The 16,856-nt window shown below is 39.8% G+C and overlaps 2 protein-coding genes across 4 annotated transcripts in view; both read right to left on the minus strand.

Annotated features, from left to right (window-relative positions):
- GJA9 (gap junction protein alpha 9) lies at positions 63–5,491 on the minus strand. The gene has a single exon (XM_018042017.1). It carries the CDS (start codon positions 2,160–2,162, stop codon positions 624–626), a length of 1,539 nt encoding a protein of 512 aa, XP_017897506.1. The 5' UTR covers positions 2,163–5,491; the 3' UTR covers positions 63–623.
- The window catches only part of RHBDL2 (rhomboid like 2), a 61,428-nt gene continuing 50,158 nt past the window's right edge, over positions 5,587–16,856 (minus strand). Inside the window, exons 6-9 of one of the 3 annotated variants that reach the window (XM_018042057.1) lie at positions 15,471–15,571; positions 13,789–13,849; positions 7,703–7,764; positions 5,587–5,708 (exon numbers count right to left, since the gene is read on the minus strand). In XM_018042057.1, the coding sequence (XP_017897546.1) occupies positions 5,694–5,708; positions 7,703–7,764; positions 13,789–13,849; positions 15,471–15,571 (239 nt within the window). In that variant the 3' untranslated portion in view covers positions 5,587–5,693. Of the gene's footprint in view, positions 5,709–6,355; positions 6,933–7,702; positions 7,765–13,788; positions 13,850–15,470; positions 15,572–16,856 lie in introns of those variants that run through there. The other 2 variants (XM_005678671.3, XM_018042042.1) reach the window with 2 other exon arrangements.

The following is a 16,856-nucleotide window of genomic DNA, read 5'->3' on the forward strand; positions in this document are numbered from 1 at the left end:
ATTTTAATCCTCACACCATCCCTGTAAGGTAGACACCGTTAGTAAACTGTAATGGTTAGATGGCCAGTGTAGTAGAGCCAAGACTCGGCCCCTGGCACTGAATCACAATGCTATAAACTGGTAAAAGAAAGCGACATCTTTTTAGGATTTTATTTACTAGAAGCAACATGATGATTATATCCAGGACACATCGGGTTGCAGTCCATAAGGAAACGAAGAACCAAGCGCAAACAAAGTTCAATCACTGTCCAGAAATAAGATCAATAACTAAAAGAGGGGATTACATAGATCAAGAACAATCAAGGAAGGCTGTTTTTCCCTTCAGGAAAAAACCTGGTTCCATTTAGCTTCAATTCTGCCATAGATTTTCCCAGAATCAGTGTTTTTCTGAAGGGAACCCACAAAAAAGTAATCCTGATTTGCTAACTCTGTGTCTTTAAACTTGAAACTAATCCTTCCCAGTTCAGAACTAGAGCCATTTTCCCTTTTTAAAATGGGTTTGTAGTCGTTTTTCTAAACAGCTGGTCTTTAGAGCTGCCCTATCTATTTTTTCTGTGCTCCACCATCTCTAGACTACTTCTGTGATAATGTAATAGGTAGAATGTCTAAACGCCAACGGATGTTCAGATCTGAAGGTCTGTGGGAGCCCGCCTTCCAATGAGGTTGTTTGTCAGTGACACTAAATGATTTGGAGTACAAGCAGTAGGGTTACCGCAGGTTCTGACCAACTTGGATTCAAAGGACAGCCCTCCCGAAGAATCAGGAGTGTCTGGAACGTCAAGAGGTTGAAAGTCTCCCTGTGAAGGAGGAAGGGTTCTGGTTGTGCTCTCCCTGAGCTGGCCCTTGAGGTTACCTTTAGGAGGTAACGCCTGGTTTTCATTTTCTGCAGAGGGGCCCCGGGTAGCACGAGGCCACTTCGGTTTCCAGGTGCAGTTAGCTGGCAGAGAGAAAGCTGTTTGCGGTGACTGTCCCATGTGGTTGTTAAGCTCTATAGCGTCACCTGGACTAGAACAGTGACCTTTAAAGTAATGATTTCTTTTGCTGTCTTTGCCATAAATTTCTCTTTTTCCCTTCAGCTGGTTACCATTAACTTCTTTTCCAGATAGTTTATGAGTGTCTTCTTTATTACTTGAGCTGATATTTTGAAGATGACCACAGGCCGTACTAAATGTGCACAGCTCAGAAAACAGAGTTTCCTGTTCATCCAAAATGCCTTTGTCATCATTTCCAATATGGTTATCAGGATCTGTCTGAAATGCAGAGGGATTTAAACTAGGATACGCTGCTGTGTGTGCTTCCTTGTCCACTAACAGACTATAATCAGGTGCAGGAGAGAGTCGTTTCAGTGAGTTTGCAGATGTGTTTTGATATTTGGCAAGGTTTTGTTTTGACGTACAAAATTCATTATGTTCATCCTTCAATTTATATTGTCCCCAAAGCCCTCTTTTAATCTTTTTAAAACCTAGATGGAAAATTTCTAAAACATTTAAGAAAAGTGAAACAGTCGCTATGGATTGCATGAATAATAGGAATATCGTCTTTTCTGTGGGTCTAGAGACAAAACAATCAATTGTATTTGGACATGGGTGGCCGTGGCATTTAAATAGAGGCTCTAAGTGAAATCCGTATAAAAGATACTGTCCAATCATGAACCCAACTTCAACCACAGAGCGAGTGAAAATGTGTATCACATAAGTGCAAAGTAAGGTTCCTCTGAGTGGAACTTTATTTACTTTCCTTTGCTCCAGCTGACACAGTTCTTCCTCCAGTCGCCTCCGATCCCCAGGCGTTTCAAGCTCTACCTCCTCCAGTTCACCTCTCAGTTGCGCCTTCTTCATCTGCCTCTGCTTCTCCAGAACTCTCAGTCGGTACAAAGCATGGCCCATGTAGACCAGGGATGGTGAAGACACAAATATCACCTGCAAAACCCAGTATCTAATGAGGGAGATAGGGAAGGCCTGATCATAGCATACATTTCTGCAGCCAGGTTGTTCTGTATTACAGATGAAGCCAGACTGCTCGTCATTCCAGACGTCTTCAGCTGCGACACCCAGAACAAGCATTCGAAATATGAACAGGATGGTGAGCCACATCTTCCCAATCATGGTGGAGTGGATATGAACCTCCTCCAGAATGCCTCCAAGGAAATTCCAGTCCCCCATGTTTACTTAGTCAGTCATCTTATCTCTGAACCCCACCAAATAGGAGGCAGATACATTCTTCCATTTCTGAAGCGTGTGCTATTTCTTAAGCAAACCTGTGGCCAAAATATGAACAAAGCATCACTCTTTTCAGCATGCTGGTTGCTCTCTTTTTTCCCTAGAAAGTTGTAATAATGTGTTACCAAGAATATATTTACAATGTCAAGAATAGAAAGTCATTTACATTTAGACATTATAATGCAGTAGGGAGAAAAAAGATACCTGGAAGAGGGGTGTATGTATTCTCTATGAAGAATAGAATTGTAGGAGTTCCTGGAAGAAAGGAGTCTTACTTGGCTTTTTGCTTTGTTATTTTAAACTGAGAACTCTTAGAGAGGTTCCTGAGACTACTGACTTGATCTTACAAACCTGTTTATTAAGATTATTTTATATGGAAGCTGTGACCGATGTCAATGATTTTAAAATCTCATTTATGTACAAAGGAAAAGGCATGTGTTTCATTTCATAATCCAGTAAGGATTGAAAAGGATTGATGAAACCAAAGGAAACAGATCTGGCTCTTGCTATAAGAATTTAGTTTTTTAATCTACATTTAAATGTCTAAATTCTAGTTTCTTTCCGGCAGTTTTTGAGCATTTTCGGAAATCATTTCAGTAAAAATATTTATGAATATTTATGTAATTATTACCATACTTTGCTATGAAAAATTATTGTGAGGATATTATTAGATATTGCTTGGCTCATTGGTATGTTGGTAGTAGTATAGAAATTTTCATTACAACAGTATTTGACCCTTTTAAGACATACAGCTTTCTTTGTGGAGTGAGCAGTAGGGCGAGTTATAATTTAGATGCTTGGATTATCAGCCAGTAGGTTCCATATTAGAGTTGATAACCCTGGGATATCTAAGAGGAAATACATCCCAAAGGAAAGAAAAAATGGGGGAATGTTTTCATTCATTTTCAGTTTTAATATGTAAATGCATGTCCTGTATTCCTCATAGGGAAATATTACACAATCAAACAACATACTGGGATATTATAGCTACAAGATATATTCATCACAAAACTCCTGTGAGCTAGGTATATTGTTTCCCCATTTTACAGATGAGGAAACTGAGGCACACCTTAAATTACCCAAGATCACACAGCTAGAACTGGTATTCAAAGATCAATGTGGTTCTAAAGTCACCTCTTAACTGTTTTACTAAACTGCTATTTTTCTTCTCTAAACACACTTGAAGTTTTCATGAAAGAGATACTAAGAAATCACCTGTTTTCTCTTATAATTTTAATTATTTAAATTAGGTATGTCAAATAGTGAAAGCTTTGATTTTTTAAATAACAAGTTCTATAGTTTTTAGTTTTTGAAAGCTTTATATAGTTCAAAAGAGTTGCAAAAGCATCAACCTTCTAAAATTTAGTTGTATTCCTGAGAAAGAGAAATTTTGTATTTGACTTTATTATGTTAATAGCAGTATACTCTTTGACCCACAGTCCAAAGCACTTTAAAATAAAAGCAAAGATATTATTCTTATTGTTGTTTATAATAATATCAATACAAGAAAGACTGTATTGTACATATAAATAATAGTACATCCACAGTATGGTACTATGCAACCAGTAGAGATAATAAATATATACTAATATAAAAAGACATTGGATATATTGTTTCACTGACATTCGGATTATAAAACAAAATAATATAGCCCCATTATTGTAAATTTACGTATATGTAGAGATGCATACAATAAAGCCTAGAAGAATATTCATCAAAATATTAACTGTGATTATCTCTGGGTAGAATGATAATAATTGACTTAATTTTTTATAATTATATATATGTTTAATTTCTTTTACCATGAGCACTTTACTTTTAAAATTACCAAAGAAAATTAAAGTTGTTTTTTTTTTTCCTAAAAGGACAAGTGCATAGTATTTTCTGAAAGAGGAAGCACTGTTATGTAGCTTCAAATCTTAGGTCCTAAAGTTTTCATAGCAAATAGCATGAATACTAATATACATAGATACAGTACCATAAAATTCAAAAGAAAAAATATTTCAAATGACTCTTAATTAGCTAAGACAGATTAACACAGACCTTTCTTGATTTAGGTAAATTTGAAGCAGATCACGCTTAAAAGTTATACCACAGCCATCTTCAACGCCTTTCTCAGTGTGTCCCTTTGCAGGTGTAGAGCAGATTCAGTTTAGTTCGGAGCAGTGAGTCAGCCATCAGCTAAGCTCCAGCTCCCTGCCTTCATTCTGGCTTCTCAAACAGCGCCACCCAATGGAAGTTTTTCTAATCCAATGGAACTTTTTGCAGCAGTGTTGGATAGACTGTCTGCGCTGTTCAATAAGATGGCCACTATTAATACATAGCTATTGAGTACTTGCAGCGAGGCTTGTGTAACAGAGACACAGTTTTTAATTTCATTTAATTTTAATTAAATGTAAACAGCTACATATGCCTAGTGGCTACCTTATTGGGCAGCCCACAGAAAGAATATTTCTAATAGTTGTAATTAATACAGCACAGTTTAGAAGACTAAAACTATGAGCACAAAATTAAGCTGAATAAATGGTTCCTCTATTATTTAGAAATGTCAGATTTAAAATGCCAGACATATGTGTGCTTTTTAATGGTAACTTTGCCCCCTGGAGACCCAGAAAGATATCACTGTTTTTGGTAATGTAAACAATGTTTCTAGTACCAAAATAACCTAACTAGATAATAACTTCTTAGTCATCAGTCTTAATAATCAATGGGTCATGTCCGATTTCATAGTTAGATGAATCCTATTTCTCTGTCTAGTTTTCTATTATTAACAATTACTTTGCACTTTAGGTCATTAAAGATCTCCAGAGTACTGACCTGGTGGGTTGGTGATGGCAGATAAATATTTCTTCCTTGGGCTTCTTTGCCATCTAATAGCTACTTTTCAGTTTAAATTCAACCCTTTCATCAGGATATATATATATATACATACACACACATATATATATTCATACTTGCATATTATATATCATGTGTAATATATAAATTATAAATAATAAACTTTAAATGCTAAGCTTCATTAGTGTTACATATGAATTAAAATAAATTATTTTTTAATCAAAATGAAAATTTTTTCAAGATTTATAAAGCTACCTTTTGGCAAATGTATGAGGAAACTGTTACTGTCATATAATATCAGTAAGAATATAAATGGATACAACTGTTTAAAAGGTAATTTGGGGAATTCCCTGGCATCCGGTGGCTAGGGGGCTTCCCTGGTGGCTCAGCAGTAAAGAATCTGACTGCAGTGCAGGAGATGCAGGAGACCCAGTTTCCATCCCTGGAGTTGGGAAGATCCCCTGGAGCAGGGTGTGGCAACCCACTTCAGTATTCTTGCCTGGAGACTCCTATGGACACAAGACCCTGGCAGGCTCCAGTCCATAGGGTTGCAAAGAGTTGAATACAATTGAAGCAACTTAGCAGGCACCAGTGGTTAGAACTCAAAACTTCGTGGTTCAATCTTTGGTTGGGGATCTAAGATCCTGCAAGCTGTGTGGCACAGCACAGCCAAAAAGAAAAAAAAAGTGGTAGTTTAAATCTGTCAAAATTAACATAACATTTCTGCTTCTGGATGCTTGAAATACCCATTCATTCAATCATTCTCAAAGACACACCAACATACCAGGATGATCACATAGCACTGTTGGTACAAAATCAGCAGCAGCTTAAATGTTCAATAGAGGAATGGTTAAATAGAACAAATAGACAAATAGCACAATAGCACGTCTTTTGTTTAGTTACTAAGTCATGTCCCACTCTTTGTGACCTCATGGACTGGAGCCAATCCCGTGTCCATGGGATTCTCCATCCTGGAGTGGGTTGCCGTGCCCTCCTCCAGGGGATCTTCCTGACCCAGTAATCAAATGCACGTCTCCTGTGCCGCCTGCATTGCAGATGGATTCTTTACTCACTGAGCCATCTGGGAAGCCCTGTCAAGTCATTAGCGACCTTTAAGTCCTGCCCCCTCTTAGACAGATGACTTGATTTTTTTCTTTCTTAAGAATTCTCATAGCCTCCTCTCTAAGATGCAGAGTAATAGCTGCCTTTCTGGGTTGTCAACAAGATGAACAATAATGCACACAAAGCACCCCAAAACCTATTGATTGAAAACAGTAATGGAAAGTGATAATCAGTAGTCTGACAGATATGAAAAGTTTTTATTATCAGCAGAGTACATTATTTGTGGATTCTATCAAGCAATCTCTATACCATATCCTCCTAAGAGCAAGTTCTTTTTGAGAATGAATACCCTTGACACAGCATGCCTAGAAAAGAGCCAGTCTCTGGTTCTCACTTCCCTTCCCTTTTCTCTCTTCCTCTTCCCCCTCATTCCCTCGGAAGAGCTCCTTCCTTAAACCCTAACCCCTTTTGTAAGCAGTCTTTGAAACCGACAACTTCAGAGGTGTTTGTTCTCTTTATAAAATTGTTAGCATTTCCTGGGACTTCTCTGTTTCTTCATAGAGAGTTCTCCAGTTTTGATTTTTTTTCCCCGCATATGGCCCTTTTTATTCATTGGTTTGTGTTAGGGGCAAGTCAGTTCGCTGGGGATAGGAAAATGTTGAAAAACACAGCAAATAAAATAAAAGCTAAATAAGCTGCAATCGCTGTCCAAAACCTTGGATCTTTCAGCAGTGCCTGATCAAAGCAGCTGAACACGGTATAACCAATAGACATTCCAGCAAATCCACCCGCAATGTGAGCTGCAAAAGACACCTTGGGAGAAAAGGGGAAAATGAAAATAAGTGAAGAAAATGCTAATTGTATATTTCAGCTGCATCTCTCTTATTAGAGAACAAATACCATCCCAGTCAGAGTCTTAAAAGTCTGAACAGCAAGTCAGTGAGACAAAAGAGACAAGAAAATTCCATCATGCAAAGCTAAAAAAAAAGTCATTTCACTGGCTCTTGAGTATATGCGACAGCCATCCTGTCTCTCTTCGAGGCCATCATTGCATTAGGATGGTTCTGTACAAGGCCAGCCAAGAGAGTAAGAGTTGAGATTAGTGATGGTTCTTTATAGGAGCATAATCTATCCCACATAAATGGAATGTCTGAATTAAAACACAGGTAATAACATACGCACAAATACTCAAGCAGAAATTACCAAATTCAGGAACCAATTTCAATAAAACTGGAAATCTTTGTCAGTTTTCTTTATATTATAAATTTATCTGGACCCATATTATTGCTGGTTTCCAATCTGCATTTTATCCTCCATAGACAGTAAAGTCCCTTCACTCCTGTTTTTTGGAATAGCTACCGGTATAGCAGGTACAGAGAACTAGAGCCAGTTATCTGGGCTATGAGAGAAGTGAAAAGGACAACCCAAAAGGCTGGTTTGCTCAGGAATTTTCTTAACTTCCAAATGGAAATCTGACAGCTTTAAATCTCAGAATTGTTGCTGCCCCTATTTGGTGACCCTTTTTAGCTATTGATATCATGCGTAAACAAATTTTCACTTAAAAAATAATAAACTGAACTCACCGGAGAACCATTTGCAGGAACAAAGAACCGTCTGTAGAGAGCAAATCCCATGTCCGACACAACTAGAAGGGAAAACAGCCTGATGAAGCCCCAAGATCTCCACAACAGCACACCAGTTATTTCTGGTTCCCCTCTAGCAATGGTAACATTTATTGAGACTTACTCTGTGCCAGGTACTGTTCTAAGAACTTTACATGTACTAACTTTGTATCATTAATCCTCATAACAATACCATGAAATTGGTACTGTCATTACCCCATTTCATAGATGCATCGATCCAACAAGTATTTATTAATGGTCTCCCATGTGCCAGCCACTATTCTAGGTGGTGGATATACTGCCATGAAAAGATTAGACTGCCTCATGGAACTGAAAGTCTAGCTGGGGAAGGCGAATGAATAAGTAGGGTGCTTAGTGCTGTAGAGAGTACCCAAAGAGAAGGAGAATTGAGAATGCTGGGAGTAGGGTGTGATGTTTAACTGGAGAGTCAGGAAGGATCTCAAGGAGAATTTGATGAAGATAAGGGAGCAAGCCATGCTGACCTTTGAAAGAGCCTTCTAGGCAGACTGAAGTACAAAGTCCCTAAGGCAGAACCAACAGTGCCTGGTGTGCTTGAGGAATTGATCAAGAGCAATTGATCTGATGGCATCAGCGGTTTTCAAAGGACGGTTCCCTTTCCCACTGGGGATTCCCAGCTTTACTGGGAACTTACTAGAAATGAAAACTCTCAGGCCCACCCCAAACTTACTGAAGCAGAAACTCTACAGATACAATTCAGCAGTCTGTGCTTTACCAAGACCTGCAGATGATTCTGGACTCAAGCTGGGGATGAAGTTGCAGGTGAGGAGATCAAACCGGGGTAGATGCAGATCACATAGAGCCTTATGGACCCTCGTAAGGACTCTGACTTTTAGTCAAAAGCTTTTGAGCACAGAAGTGACATGTCTGGCTTGGGTTTTTAATAATCTCTATTTATTTGTTGATTGGCTGTACTGGGTCTTCACTGATGCATGAGCGGCCAGGGGGCGCTACTCTCTAGTTGCGGTGCACAGGCTTCTCATTGCAGTGGCTTCTCTTGCTGAGCACAGGCTCTAGGGTTCAGGGGCTTCAGGAGTTGCGGTCCCCTGGGCGCGACAGTAGTGGCACAGGCTTAGTTGCTGCATGGCATGTGGGATCTTCCTGATCAGGAATTGAACCGTGTCTCCTGTACTGGCAGGTGGTTTCTTTACCACTGAGCCACCAGGGAAACCCCCTGACTCACATTTTTAAAAGATGATTCTTGCTGCCATACAGAAAACATACTCTAAAGAAGCAAAGACAGAAGCAGGCAGGCAAACTAATGACTACTGTTGCGGCATCTCGAGTGAGGAAAGACCCTGTGTTTAATACATAAAGAAACCAAGACACAAAGGCTAAGTACTCGCCCAAGGCCACATAGCTCTGAGGCAGTGATGGGATCTGAACCTTAAGCCGTCTGACTGGGGGGGGGCTTCACTCTCACCCACCTAATCACCCCAGATTAAAAGATGAAAGCTTACACCTTGTCTTGAACATCCCAAGATGAAAGGTTGTGGCTATTAGCCATGAACGATGCCGGGATTCTTGGCCTCCAGAGGAAAGGATTTTGATGTGGAGCCAGAGATGAGGCCTGACCACTTGGAGTTTTTGTGTAGCCAAGTTTTATTAAAGTATAAGAGAGAGAGGAGAAAGCTTCTCACATAGACATCAGAAGGGGGCAGGAGAGTAGCCCCTTTGCAGTTTTTTGCAAGGCATCTTACACTCTTTAGCAAGCTGTTGATCATAGATAAAAGAAACACCTCAAGGCTGAGAGAGTTGCACCAGGTGCAGCTCTCTCCCACAACAGACACATCTACACACCGGGAGTCATCTCTGGACCTCCATGTCTCTGGCAAGATACTAAAGGAAAACAGACCTCTAGGCAAGATACATAGTTTTATTAACATAGCCTAAGAAAAACATTCGCATGAGTAAGATGTATTGTTTTGTTGGGCAATCAGCCCCTCAAGGTTGGGAAAAAGTAACTTCCAGGAAGAGCGGATTGTCTCATAGCAACAGAATTAAAGGAGCCTCCTACCTGGCTAAAGCGGGAGCAAAGGAATGTAGGGGAAAAAAAGTCCACCACTGCCTTTAGCCATTTGTCTCCTCCTGCAGCTTGGGGACCTCTGGCCCTCTTAGTGAGACCTGCCTACCCATTAACCCTTTCATAATTACCATCAGGAATACAGAAGACAGCCCGAGAAAGGAAGTGATTCCACAGTCACTAATGGAACAGTAAGAGCCAGAACAGACATTCCTTAAATAAGTCATAGTGGTGATGCTAAAGGACCTTCCAGGCTTCTTGGGTTAGAACTCTGCCCTACGTGTGCGCTTGGAAACATCTCCTGCAACTGTCACATTCCACACCCATCCCCCAATACTCTATGCTCTACTTAGTGAGTGTCCCAGGAGACCGGAAGACCTAGTCCTTGCCTTTGGGAAAATAGCATCAGGACCATGTGTTCTGGCCAGCTCCCCTTTCAATACAGTATTGACGCTGAAGTCACTGGGTAGGAATTGAGGTCGAGGAAGTACTCAATATTAATTTAATTGTAAATGACTATCACAGCAAATGCTAGATAAATGTGGCTGTTATTGTATTTTAAGTCATTTGCATTTCCCGATGGACTGTAAATAACAGATGCAGTGCTAGGAAAGTATAAGAAAACCACCACAGGGCAGACTTACTAGAAACAGTTACTTTGGTCTAGTCTTTCACAGTAGGAGGCCTCCTTTCAAAAACTCTCTGTAACTCTTGGCATGTCAGTTTCTCTCCTGCCTTCTGATTTGTATCTGCCTCACCCTTTCTGCTTCCAAGGGGAATACTTCTAAACTGCTGCAGTCTCTAAACTGAGACCTGTCTTCCCACCTGAAAAAAAGCCCTCATTCCAGTAAACCAAATCATTATCTTCAATAAAACCTAACACTCATTTTTAAGGGAGTTGCCCTTTATATGGGTTTTCTGAAGGATGAAAATCGAGATGTCCTGAACTTTTTCCAGGGAAGCTCAGTTGCTTTGTTAGAAAACACATCTAAAAATTGGTGCTTAATGAAGGAAGGTCCTTAAGGCCAACTGTCCTTCACAATTAAGAATAATATTTACCATTTAAAAAAAAACTATAAATTTTCCCAAGGAAACGTGCTTAAAATTAAAATGTATTTGTGTTTCATTAACCTGGAGTTTGTTGTAGGCGTGTGTGCGTGCACGCTCAGTTGTGTCTTGACTGTTTGGGACCCCATGTGCTGTAACTTGCCAGGCTCTTCAGTCCATGGAATTTTCCAGGCAAGAATGCTGGAGCAGATTGCTCTTTGCTTCTCCAAGGGATCTTCCCAACCCAGGGATCAAACCCGCATCTTGCATCTCCTGCATTGGCAGGCAGGTTCTTTACAACTGAGCCACCAGGGAAGCCCCAACCAGGCCAAAGAACTTTTAGAAAAAATGGCATGTGGGGAAGGTGGTTGTTAGCTGTCCGACCTGTGTTTGTAGGATATAATAAAACCCTGTCATTCAGTGACTGTATTACTTACCTCAGGAATGACAGCATGTTACATAAACTGTATTTGGAGATAACTTTGTGCATGAGCAAAGGGTTTTTACTCCACCATTAAAGAGTATTAGAGAATTAAAATTATTTCCCCAGTGAGAGTTTGAGGCTTATTTTATGAAAGTCATTATTTGAAAGAAACAGATCAACTGAAAACCCAGGTAACTTGTGTAAGAATATTTTTCTAAGAGGTTCCTTTGTCCTGGTTATGACTTTAACAACTCAGGTAGCTCAGCCCACACAGTGACTCCTCCTAATAACTCCCAGACATCTGTCCTCCTTCCTGTGCTGACTACTTTCCCTCTTTTTAAATTTTTCAATGTCTATGGAGAAAACCATTATATATGGTATGGTATAAACTACAAGCAAGTCACTTCTTTTCTATCTGGGTAAAATACTGCTTTATAAATATACCATTCATAAACTAAACTTAGTCTCTTTTTTGAATACTTGATACCAATTTGCAGGATCATTTTTTTTCCTACTATGTGGACAGCCAAAATTGTGTGCACATGTGCTAAGTCTCTTCAGTCATGTCAGACTCTGCAACCCATGGACCATAGCCCACCAGGCTCCTCTGTCTATGGGATTCTCCAGGCAAGAATACTAGGGTGGGTGGTGCCCTCCTCCGGGGTATCTTCCCTACCCAGGGATTGAACCCACGTCTCTTAACGCCACCTGCATTGGCAGGCGGGTTCTTTACCACTGGCGCCACCTGGGAAGCCCTGACAGCCCAAAGTAGCCTGTATCAAATGTCACTTCTGTCTTTGTCTTCAAGTCTGAGCCTCAAGGTCAGCCTTCTCCCCACACCCTCTATGCAGACACATCTGCAGCAGGAGCAGGCTCGGATATACAGGTTATAAGCCCTGCCTTGGCTCTTGTTTGCTTCTGCTCTGTATGGCCTGCCATCATCCAAAATCCTGACTTTCAGACCCAGGTGAAATTCCACCTCTTCTCCAGAATGAGCCTTCCTAAGCTCCTTCAGCATGTCATTCTCCGCTGTCATTCTTGAGATTTCCAAAGCCACGTCAGTCATCTTCCTAGTTCCCTGACCCTTCTCCTCCTCCACCTCTGCTCTCATCATCAATCCTCAGACTCTTGCCTGGAAAATCCCATGGATGGAGGAGCCTGGTAGGCTGCGATCCGTGGGGTCACTAAGAGTCGGACACGACTGAGCGACTTCACTTTCTTTTTTCACTTTCATGCATTGGAGAAGGCAATGGCAACCCACTCCAGTGCTCTTGCCTGGAGAATCCCAGGGACGGCAGAGCCTGGTGGGCTGCCGTCTATGGGTTCACACAGACTTGGACACGACTGAAGCAACTTAGCAGCTTATATCCTAGATGAGTTTTTTTTTAATCTGAAAATGTAGAAATTGAAGAAGAAAATGGATAATGTGAATGGTTTTTAAGTTTTCCCTTTCAAACAAAATTGTATACACAATCTAGTTTATGAATGAGAAAAATCCAGTGTCTAAAAAATAAGTGACAGGGTCTTTGGTGGTCCAGTGGGTGAGACTCTGCCTCCCAGTGCAGAAGATGTGGGATCCCTGGTGGGGGGATGAAGATCCTGCATGCCACAGGACAGCCGAGCCCACATACATACCGCAACTAGAGAAGCCCTTGCACCTCAATGAAGAGCCCACACAGTCAAAAATAAATAGGGCTTCCCTGCTAGCTCAGTGGTAAAAAATCCACCTGCCAATGTAAGAGACACAGGTTTGATCCCTAGTCTGGGAAGATCCCACATGCCATGGGGCAACTAAGCCCATTCCCCACCACTATTAAGCCTATGCTGACTGAGCGACTTCACTTTCACTTTTCACTTTCATGCGTTGGAGAAAGAAATGGCAACCCACTCCAGTGTTCTTGCCTGGAGAATCCCGGGGATGGGGGAGCCTGGGGGGCTGCCGTCTATGGGGTCGCACAGAGTCGGACACGACTGAAGCGACTCAGCAGCAGCAGCAGCAGCTGGAGCCTTGGAACCGCAGCTACTGAAGCCCGCACCTCCTAGAGCTTCTGCTCCTCAACAAGAAAAGCCACTGCAGTGAGAAGCCCAAGCACTGTGACTAGAGAGTAGCCCCCACCCCCTCCAACTAGAGAAAAGCACACGCGGCAGCAAAGACCCAGCACAGCCAAAATAAAAAAAGTTAGATGGTTAATTTTTTAATTTAATAAAAAAGAAATGACAGCAGAACATAACACAATGTAAATCAACTATACTCCAATAAAAATTTAAAAAACATAAAAGACATAAGTGATGGTATGGTGGATGAAGTGGACAGAGTACCTCGAGCCCTACTCTCTTAACTCCCCACACCCCAGAAACAGGCACCTCTAAGAGTGACCTACAAGGGTCTGTGAAAACTCCACTCGTATCTTCCTGCATCAGGCCATGTAGGATGTGCTTGGGAAATACGAGAAGGCCTTCTGAAGGTTGGACCCATAAACTTGAAGATGTGAAGTAGTCACAAAACACACTTACTTATAACAATAATGATGAGTAGTCTGACAACTCCAAAAGCAGGAATCATTTCTTGAAAATTCTTGCAAAGAGATAAATGACAGTATTAATAACACAAGTTATCTATTGACAAAGGAAATCTCAACTGTACTCCCCCTCCATCTGCTTTTTCATTTAAAATAAAGTGTGTCAAATGTTTCAATCAAAGCATCAGTGTTAACAGTCCAGTTTTCAAATGGATTTGGGAAGTACAATGCCAGTATACTTTGAAGTGAAAATGAAACATGATATTCCTTGATATAGCAAGAAATACTCTAAATATAAGTAATAAAAAATCAACTCTTAATGTGTTGCAGATAGTTAATAGATGCCGTCAAACTAAACCCAGTGAAAATATTTCCAAGTTTTTTGTTTAATATTCATTTGATATAGCTTTACCCTCTTTCTAAGTAGGAGTTAGAAAAGAAAGCTAAAATTTTAGCATTACCTTGATTTTTTTTTAAGATAATTTTTTAAAAATTTAAAACACTGGTCCAAAAACACTCAGTTTGATTTTAGTTTTGAAAAGCCTCAAACCAGCTTGCTATGTGTTACCAGAGGACCAAGCAGACTCAGAAAGACACCTCCACTTCAACCCAAATTACGTCCCTTCCCTTTAAAGTTATTAACTCTCTTCCCAGAGAGACATGCTAAATAGCTATGTTAATTCTAAATCAGTTATTTTCAAACTGTTGTGACCAAGATGTACAGTAACATAATTTACGTAAAAATCCAGCACACACATAAACAGTACTTACTCTTATTTTACATGGTGCATACTGAAATTTCTGTGTAAAAGGATTTTCACAGTCCCTTCAACTGAGTTCACAACCACTAATATGATGTAACCCAAAGTTTGAAAAACATTTTTCTAAATGACTTCTAGTTTTGGAACAGTTTTTTAATTGCTTCAAATTTTTCCTCTTAGAGTATTTTTAAGGCACACCTACATGGTTAAAGGGTTAATTTAATCAGGATTTTACCCTGTTTTAAAAAGTGATTGCCATCTCACATACTATATATCATGGTTGTGTAAGATGGTATGCCAACTTTGGAGGCATTTATATATAAAAATGTAAAGCCTTCATCCAGTAAATCCACTTCTAGGAACTTGCCTACAAAAGAATCACACAAATGCAAAAAGACAGGTGAAAGAACATTCCTGACAGCATTATTTTGAAATGTAAAAAGCTGTGATCACCCTGGATCTTTTCTTTCAATGAAAAATTGAATAAGTAGGGCTACTATATAGAAGGTGCTATGGAGCACCTGAAAAGACTGGGGTGGATTTCGGTGTCCTACTCAAGTATCCTATGAGTAGATAGGATACTGTATGTTAAGATGCAGAATAATGTAAGGGGAGTTCCATTATTGTCATGTTACTATTGGTAGAATTTTGCATACATACAGAAAACATCTGAACGGTTGTAATATCAGACTGGTAACAGATACTAAATTGGGGGCTTTGACTTTTCTATTTTTCAATTTTGAACTTTCTTTAGTATTTATTCCTTTTGAGATCAGAGATGAAAGGAAAATTCTTGTGGTCAGATGGAAGATGTGTGCTTAGTAAATACTGATAAATAAGATTCCCTGAACCAAATACCAGTAATTATTTTAAAATTTTTTCTTAAGGTCTATAGATTCATCCCCAAAATTCTTACCACTAGAACATTCATAAAATAGCCTCCCATCAGAGCATAGACTCCTCCTGAAGCACCCACAAGAGATTTGAGTGGGTCAAAAATGGAGCTGGCAAGGGATCCTAAAGAAAGAAAAAACAAAGAATCATGAAGGGATCCTAAAGAAAGAAAAAACAAAGAATCATGAAGGATAAATCTTTCTAATCTGAGGTAAAAGTTGGGGAAGCTTGGGCCATTATATTAACAAACAACAAATTCACTTTGTTGCTTCCATACTAGAAAAGTATAGCCGTGTGATCTCTCTGAATTATTATGAAACATTAAATGTTCAATATGAAGACAATATAACAGTGACAAAAACAAATACTCTGAAGCCAGAATTAGCCACTGTGTGACTTGAGCAAGTTTTTTAATGTCTCTGTGCCTTTGTTTCCCTTTCTATAAAAATGGAGGTGTTAAACAGAACTTAACTTCAGTAGGTTGTCAGGGGAAATAAACGAGTTTACAGGCACATTATGATTAGAATACTCCCTGACGTGTTAAATACTTGTTAGCTATTGTTTCAAAATATCCTACACATTTAACCAAAACTATCAAAATACATGAGACATTCCAACATTTTATTATCTATGGGCTAGCTTTTCTCATGGAGTCAAGATGTGTCAGAATCCTTCTTAATATACCATTCAATCAGTTTTACCAAGCAAGATGAAATTCTGTGTGCTAATTCAATCTTACCTTGTCTGAACCAAAACAAGGCTTTAGAACCACCTTATGCCAACTCGGAAGTGTTCTCCATACTGCTTAGTTCTATTTTTCCCTTGCCTTCAAGTCCCTCCTTCATTGTCTAAGATACAATACAGTTCAGTACCTACTTTAGGGCTGCTCTAGTGGTCCAGTGGTTAAGAATCTGCCTGCTAGTGCAGAGACAGAGGTTCAATTCCTGGGCCCATCCCACATGCCATAAGACCACACCCTAGAGCTCATGCTCTGCAACAAAAGTAGCCACTGCAGTGAGGAGCCAACTACAGAGCAACCCCCCCACAAACACACTAGAGAAAGCCCAGCAACAAAGACCCAGTGCAGCCAAAAAGAAATCAAATAATTTTTTAAAAAAGAAGTTCTCGTTAAAAAGTAGCTACTTAATGCAAAAAAGGGGAAGTGTCTGACCTTAGGAATCTTACAAATGTATGATCAAACAGTTATCAAGAAATGCAGACTCTAATTACTGTGATTTTTTTTTAATGTGATAAATTTGCTATGGAAGCACTTAGGAAAGAATGACTTTCTGAGCAGAAAGGTGGAGGCCCTGCTACTCTTGAGAGGAAGGAGACAGCATTTTTTTAAAATTTATTTATTTATTATAATTGGAGGCTAATTGCTTTACAGTATTGTGGTGGTTTTTGC

This window comes from Capra hircus, chromosome 3 (assembly GCF_001704415.2).
Source record: "Capra hircus breed San Clemente chromosome 3, ASM170441v1, whole genome shotgun sequence".
NCBI lineage: Eukaryota > Metazoa > Chordata > Mammalia > Artiodactyla > Bovidae > Capra > Capra hircus.